Source organism: Myotis myotis, unplaced genomic scaffold, assembly GCF_014108235.1.
Source record: "Myotis myotis isolate mMyoMyo1 unplaced genomic scaffold, mMyoMyo1.p scaffold_m19_p_3, whole genome shotgun sequence".
Taxonomy (NCBI): domain Eukaryota; kingdom Metazoa; phylum Chordata; class Mammalia; order Chiroptera; family Vespertilionidae; genus Myotis; species Myotis myotis.
The window spans coordinates 198,548,247-198,556,646 of NW_023416335.1; the positions used below are offsets into that span (position 1 = coordinate 198,548,247).

An 8,400-nucleotide genomic window follows, 5' to 3' on the forward strand; every position below is an offset into this window, starting at 1 on the left:
GATGAAGACTAGTCAAGACACTTTTGAAGAATATTAATGAGGTGGAGATTTACCTTATGTTAGACTTAGTATAAAATTATAGTAATCAGTCCGGTGGTGTCATAGGGAACAGATCAACGGAAAATGGAATAGAATTGAGAACTCAAAAATAAATTCCATAATAAAGATGTAATCACACATAGCACAATATGATTCTGTCTGTATAGAGTTCAAAGCAGACAAAAGCAAGCACTGTTTTCTTTAGGGACACTTACATGAGTAGTATCACTATAAAGTTCGAAAATTATCACAGTTACCTCCAGGGGTGTCTGGGATTGCCAGTAAGGCATTTCTAAGCCACTGACCATGCTCTAGGTCTTAATTTGGATGGGGACTACATGAGGTTCACTTATCATTCTTTCAACTGTACATACACTTTCATTTTCATAGTTGAAAATTAGGAATAAATGAACTATACCCTGTGCAGGAAAAATAATGTTTGCAAGCTGATCATCCATTTCTCGAGAAATAAAAGAGCTTTAGAGAATACACTAACTTAAATCAAAAGGGAACATTCCACCTTTCCTGTGTGTAAATTGAAGCCAACAAATTGAAAGTGTTTCTTTCTGAAAATAACTGACTCACTTGAAAAAAATTGCTCCAAACATTAATGCCACTGGGATACTTAATGTCTTTGAAGGTACTAGACTGAAAGATTAGAGGAGTAACATTGATTTAATTAGCTTTGAAGCTTGGCTTCTGGCTGTTTCTACAGCAGGACAGGGAAGTGTTTTCTTTGTACAAGTGCCAGGGACCATGTAGCCCGTCATTATGCAAAGAAATAGCACTGCATCAAAAACAGAGGCATGGGATGGAACTGGAGAGCGTTATGCTAAGTGAAATAAGCCAGTCAGAGAAAGATAAATACCACATGATCTCACTCATTTGTGGATTATAGAGAACAACATAGACTGATGAAAAGGAACAGACCCAAAGACTGAGAAACAGCAATCAGGCTATCAATCCCCAGAAGGAAAGTAGGGGAGGGCGGGGGTAAGGGGAAGAGATCAACCGAAGGACTTGTATACATGTATATAAGCCATACCAATGGACATGGACAACAGGGGGATGGGAGCATGAGTGTGCGGGGCGGGGGAGGGGAGGTAGGGGGTTAATGGGGGGGATGAGGACACATTTGTAATACCTTAACTAATAATAAAAATAAATAATAAATAAATAAATAAATAAATAAATAAATAAATAAAAATAGAGGCATGGGGCACAAATGGGCATGGCCCTCCCTCAGACCTCTGCCTCATGGAAAAGGCCAATGGGACCAGTGGGGCCAACGGGACCAGGGGTGGGCTGGAGCACGAACTGAGAGCTCCACTTGCAACAATCAGAAAACTCATTGAAGAGGGGGAGTCCAAAATGTTAGAGCAGGGTGAGATGGAGATCCTAATTTTGTTAATAGGGAAAACATAGCTAGAGATGCTTCATGAATTCCTCGAGATTATATTAGACAGGCAAATCCCACCAAATTGGTTCTAGGATACTTTCCTGTGCACAATTCTGGAGACAGCTGTGGGCAGCGAATCAGATAACAGCCAACTCATTGGCACCACTGAGTTGTTAAAAAAAAATTTTAATTGATGAGAGAGAGAGAGAGAGAGAGAGAGAGAGAGAGAAAGGTCAGAGAGATACATCAATCAGTTGTCTCTTAAACATGCTCCAACCGGGGATCAAACCCACAACCTACGTATGTGCCCTCACCAGGAATCGAACCGGCCACCATTCCATGTACAGAATGACACTCCAACCAATAGAGCCACACTGGCCTGGATGGCACCACTGAGTTTTAATTCCCTTAAAAATCATTGTGTTCCTCTGGGCACAGGTTAGCAGAGCCCTGTGATGGATCCAACAGTGGACATATACTACACCTAGGCTGAGCATATAGGTGCATATTCTCAACAACTGGATTCTTACTTAGAAATTACCTAAAATGTTGCCAAATCACCATAGCCATGAGTATGTGTTTTCTAATGTTAAAAAGAAAATGTAAAAATTAATTTTAAAATTTTTTCTCCCACGAATAAGGGCTACGTAGTGGGAATGAAAGCGATCTGGGAGGCAGGGAAATCCTAGTTTGGAATGTGACGTTCTCCTGTATGTTTATAGATACCGGGACTACCGGGACCCTCCTCATTCACCGGTGCCCTATGGGTACACCCTGCAGTTCTGGCATGTCCTAGCAGCTCGACTGGCTTTCATCATTGTGTTTGAGGTGAGTTTTCTCAACTGTTCCTGTGTGTCCTTTGACATAATGATGCAACTAGGAATAATTAAACTGTAAGGTATGAGAACTTTCAAGTGTTTATGCATGTCCAGGAGCAGTAGCATAATGTCATATGACCTCTTTACCTTCTTTTTCTTCTCCTTAATCAAAGTCCTTGAATTTCCCAAGAAATATTTCAAAGTCTATTGTAGATTGTTAATGGATAAGTCAGGAATTATTGGTCCTAAACTTAATATTCTAGGGTCATGTTTTTAAACTTTAGGAAAATTGCTCTTTTTCCATCCCTGTTCACAGAAATACTGGTAACATCAAGTCTGCAATTTGCTTTTCACAAGCCCTTCAAGGCGATCCTGATGCAGATGTTCAAGGACCATAGTTTGGAAAACATTGAATGGGTATTACAAGTGGCAGCCTCTGGTTGTGTAGCATCATGACATTACTTATGCTCAAACACACAAATAAGTATTCATTACCTAGGGAATAGATTTAAAAAGTATAATTATACTCAAATAGCATAATCTACCTAGTAATTGCATATATCATGTGTCAATTAAGTTACCTACTACCTATTTTCTTTTAGTCTTTAAGAAAATTGCTGCTAAAAATAGTTTATATTTCTATAACTATACTCATAAATAGAAAATTCATCTCCTGTCACAAATATTAAAGCCAAATTAACGCAAGCAAAGGCTGCCTTTTGGCTTGGACTAGAAGCTTCTTATACCTCTTGAAACTATTCCATCACTGTTTTTTTTCCCCTTCATTTAAGGGAACCAAGAAAAGACAATATTAAGCTGCTCTTCCCTGGAAATTAGTTTATCAATGACTCATTCTCTCTTTAAAGAAATTTCTAATCCATCACTATCTTAAAACTATTCAGACAAAATAAAAGTGGGGCTGCATTAAGAAATTATTTGGCTTATCAACTAGAACTTTCCATTTATTTTCAATATATTGCAATTAAGCTATTTTAATATACTAGAAACATACAAAAAATCCTCTTAATTGGAAGGATCAAATACACCAAGTTTTAAATAAAATTAAGAATACTTAGTGGTATCAAAACAGCAAAAAGAAAAAAAATAATTTAAAAAATGAGGATAGTGTAAGGAGCCTCTGGGCCAACTTCAGGCATCCCAACATTTGCATCATGGGGTGCCAGAAGAAGAGAGAGCGCAAGAAATTGAAAACCTATTTGAAAAAAAGACAGAAAACTGTAAAGCTAATATACATACAAGTCCAGGAAGTTCAGAGTCCCCAAACAAGATGAACCCAAACAGGCCCACTCTAAGACACATCATAATTAAAGTTCAAAAGACAGAGAATCTTCAAATCAACAAGTGAAATGCAGTTAGTTACCTACAAGGGTTCTCTCATAAGACTCTCAGCTGATTTCTCAAATGGCAAAAAATATTCATGCAAAGTGGTGAAAGACAAGGATCTACAACCAAGATTCCTCTTTCCAACAAAGCTGTCATTTACTAGACTAGAATCGAGTGACATATAAAGAGTTTCCTATACAAGAAACAGCTAAGAGAATTCATCACCACCAAGCCAGCATTACATAAAATGTTAAAGGACCTTAGAAAAAGGAGGAGGAGGAGGAGAAGGAGGAAGACTAAAAATATGAACAATAAAATGGCACTAAGTACACATCGATCAACAATAGAATCTTTTAAAAAAATGAACAAGCAGAACAGAAACAGACTCATAGATACAGAGAACATTTTGACAGTTGCCAGACGTGAGGGGTGTTGGTGAAAAAGGTGAAGGGATTAAGAAGTACAAATTGGTTGTTACAGAATGGTCACGAGGATACAAAGTACAGCACAGAGACTATAGTCAATAATATTCTAATTACTATGTATTTTGTCAGATGGGTGTGAGATTTATCAGATTGATTACTTTTTAAGTTATATAATGTCTAATTACTGGGGCATACACCTGAAACTAATATAATAATGTATTTCAACTGTAATTGAAAAATAAAAATGATTTTTAAATGGAAAAAAATAAAACATTTTTATATATAATTTTCACAACACCACCCACTTTATAGATGAGAAAATTGAGGCTCAGAATGACTTCCCTCAGGTAGATAGACAGCTCTTATGTAGTAAAAGTTCCAGAGCTGAGATTCAAACCTGGGTTTTCGGATTCCCCAGTAGACATTCTCCTGGCTTTCTTTTGCATTCTCTGACCAGTCCTTCTCCACCTCCTTTTCTGGCTCCTCTCCTCATTCCTTATGTGGTGCCATCAGACCAAGTTCAGTCCTCACCTATCTTGAGATCCTCTTTCTTCGCACACACCTCCCCTGGCCTCATCCCACGTTCCAGAGGCTCCATGTCCCTGGAGTGAGAGTTCTTGAACCAACTCCCAGAGCTCTTCCCAGCTAAGGATGGACAGTACACCTGACTCTCTGGCATTCTCCTCTGTGTTTTTAGCACCTCGTGTTTTGTATAAAGCACCTCATTTCATATCTGATCCCAGACCTCCCAAAAGATCTAAGGGATCGAATGAGAAGAGAGAAGTACTTGATTCAGGAGATGATGTATGAAGCAGAACTGGAGCGTCTCCAGAAGGAACGAAAGGAGAGGAAGAAAAATGGCAAAGCGCACCACAACGAGTGGCCGTGACAAGGTAGGTGAGAGATGTGCTCATGGTCTGAAATTTCTCCTTTGTTTGGAGGAAGAGCTTTAAACTCCCTGAGGCGAAGCTTGCTATTCTACTACTGAGAGGGATCAAAATAACTCCTTAGCTTCCAAAACCAGCTTGTTTCCTACTTTAATTGCAATTACAACTTGATTGCACAACACCTGCAACTCTTCTCTGCCTCCATGCCACACTCTGGCCTGTCAGTCAAAGTGTTCATGAGTTGGCCTAGGAGTTCCCTGAAATCAGCCTTCTTCTCCCTTCTATGCCAGCCTGGCTGTTCTCTTTAAGATCCCCAGGGCAACATGCCCCTTCTTTCTGGTTAAAGTCACCTTTTCGTCTCATCCAAGATGTCCTCTCCATCACCCATTTATTGCTTACTCCCAAGGTGATCCATGTCACGTCATGCCCTCTAAGAAGTTTTCCCCAGACTCATCACCCCATTGAAACTCTCTCCTTATAAACATTTCTGATCATTGCATCAGTATCACCTGTATTGGCATGTATTGATCTGTATTGCTAATTTATTATTTTTTCAAATATTTATCAGGCTTCCCAGCACAGTTGTAAGCACCTTTAGGAAAGACTCTATGGGTGTTTATTTATTCTTCCAACTAGTTAGCACATGGCACCATTTAAGTGCACATTAAATTAGTAAAGGTTGGATGATGAAGTCTAAAAACATTGTAAGAAAGTTCCATAACGTTCCCATATATCTTATCAAAAAGTTCTTCTGAAACCTTGGCAAGTCAATTACTAGCTCTGTGTCTTTGGACAAGTCACTTAACTTCTCTGAGCCTCAGTTTCCTCATGATGGAATGACTAGATGAGCTCTCAGTTTTGATGCTCTGTGAATATAATGTAACATTTCTTTTTCTTAATGTTTAAATATATTTTTATTGATTTCAGAAAGAAAGAAAGAAAGAAAGGAAGAGGGAGGGAGGGAGGGAGGGAAGGAGGGAGGGGGGGAGGGAAACCTCAATGATGAGAGAGAATCATTGATTGCCTGCCTCCCGCATGCTCCCCTAGAGGATCAAGCCACAACCTAGGCATGTGCCCTTGACCGGAATCAAACCTGGGACCCTTCAGTCTGCAGGCCAATGCTCTGTCCACTGAGCCAAACCAGTTAGGGTTATAGCCTTTCTTTTCCCCTTTCTTTCTCTCTCTCCACTTGTTTGAAGACTAACTTTGAAAATATTTTCAAAAATGAGATATCCAGGGGGAAAATATGTTTTCCACTTTTCATACAGGTTGAGATGTTTGTTAAATTAGTGAGGTTGTGTCCAGCCAGATGTGGGATAAGATTCCAGGAGGTGATTATAAGTTGGACATGGGGGTGGACTTGGAGGACGTCACTAGGCCCTGGGTCCCCAGGGATAACAATGGTGTGTAGATGTTGAACACTGGACCTGCCTTCAAGTCCAAAGTAGACCTTGGCTTCCCTAAAGGCAAGAAATGTTTTGCTTAGTAATGTGGCCATTTCCCAGATCTGCCATTGGTTCTGTGATTTGGGGGAAAAGGGTTAATTTTTCTGAGCCTGCTTGTTTGGCAGAACTTAGTATGCAGCTCAAATAGTCTCTGTAGTGAGATATTTACAAAACAATAAAACGCTACAGAATCCTATACGGGATTTGCATTGTTGCTAAGCATTGTGTTGTATTTTACCAGATTCTAGACCTGGCTTTTCCCTTCTCTACCTGTATGGCCTGGGCTTTGAAGTGGATTCTGATCTCCATGTTTGCAAAGTAAAGAAGTTGAACTGAACAATACTTGAAGAGCCCACTCTGCTTTACCCTCCGGGGATTCTATAATTTCCCCCAAACCCCTGACCCCCGACACACTCACACGCATTCTGATCACCTCTTCTGTGGCTCTGATCAGCCTCAGACAGCATTAGGTGAGGCAGACATTAGTGAAGAGAATTGCTCCCAGGAGTTCCAGGGGCCAGAGACAAGGCCTAGCAGTGGCGTTTTCTATCCTCAGGGCCTACTGGGCTGCTGGGCCAGTAACCAATTTTAAATTTCTTCTGGCCTCATCATTATGGGCTGCTTTCTCCCTAACCTGGCCATTTCTAAGTTTTGCTTAAAAGGATAGTATTTTGTCTGTCTGTCTCTACTCCCCCAACAGTTGGCAGGATGTCACCTTGCTTCAGACTGACTCTGTCTGTCCCTCTGTAAAGCAGGCACAATAATGTTCAGACCATGCCTGACTCAGTTCGGGGTTACAAATGCTTTGAAGTCCTCTGATTCACAGGGTGCACAAACCATTGCACATTGTGTCCTCAAGCCAGCGTGCGTACATAGGGTTTTAACGCCTTCTCTTCTCTTTCCAGGTCATAGTTCATTCCCAGGCTAAGGACCTGAATTCCTGTTTACTTCTCCTGGCTGTGCAAAAGCACACTCAAGTGAATGACTAAAATGCAAGCGCAGTGCATGTCGCAGACATCGGCAGCAGCAGGGGGAGTCGGCACCCTTAACGGACTGCCTGCGAAAGCACGGTGCAGTCCAGCACACAATTGCTATCTATCCATAGACCATTCTCGACCAAGCAAGCATGCACGTCATGGGCAGTCACATTCTCAAGTTTTTAAAACCAAGGGGAACTTGTATACTGGGCCTGTTTTTCAGCCTGTTTGCTACCTTTTTTGCATTCTATCCCATGGGAATTTTACAGACACTGGGCTAACAATGGTATTCGGACACCTGGACAAACATTCTTAGAATGTCATCGTATGGTCCTAATTCCATGTCACCCAAACAACACAAACAAGACCCTGTTTACAACTTTTTCTTTCTTTTTTTTTTTTAATTTCAGATCTTTCTGAAGAGAGGATTATATATGACATATCTATAGCTATGTGTATGGCCATAGATGTATTTCTGTGTGTACATATGTATAGTCATGTATTCTTACATATGTACATACAAGTACAGAGATATATAAATTACATAAAAAGTCCTTACTTGTAAATAGCCAAAAGGTACTGACATGAATGATGAATTTTCACATTTAAATAGTCATCAACCAACATGAAGCCATGTTTAATGCTTGTATAATGTGATGCAATAAAATTTAAAATAAATTTATGCACATGGAATATTTTCAGCTGGGTTTTCTGAAATTCTGTTGTATTTCCTTCTCATAGAATAAGAGGAATCATAGCAGAGTGAAATCTTTAAAGAAAGGTCTGTCACTCCCAGACAGCCCTCAGAAATCCCTTTACCCTGCAGAGCCCTGACATTTTTCTGCCTAATCACCCTTTCCATCTTGCTTCCTTCCAGACCTTAGAGCACTGAGCCAACCAATTAGAAGGAGCTTAGAAAATACCATTGACCCACTTTGAGGAAATACGAAATATGACCAATGATACTTAGAATTCTTTTGATTATCCTGCCAATTAGTATGTTCTACTAAACCTAGGACAGGGGCTGTCTCTGGAGGAACAGGGGTGTTTCTAAGCAATGCCTGTT

The 8,400-nt window shown here is 40.1% G+C and overlaps 1 protein-coding gene across 1 annotated transcript in view; it reads left to right on the plus strand.

Moving 5' to 3' along the window:
* ANO4 (anoctamin 4) overlaps positions 1-7,960 on the plus strand; it is a 257,465-nt gene extending 249,505 nt beyond the window's left edge. Inside the window, exons 26-28 of the mRNA XM_036301477.1 lie at positions 2,161-2,266; positions 4,723-4,918; positions 7,263-7,960. Coding sequence (XP_036157370.1) covers positions 2,161-2,266; positions 4,723-4,914 — 298 coding nt within the window. The 3' untranslated portion in view covers positions 4,915-4,918; positions 7,263-7,960. The remainder of the gene's footprint in view (positions 1-2,160; positions 2,267-4,722; positions 4,919-7,262) is intronic.
* The last annotated feature ends 440 nt before the right edge of the window (positions 7,961-8,400 follow it).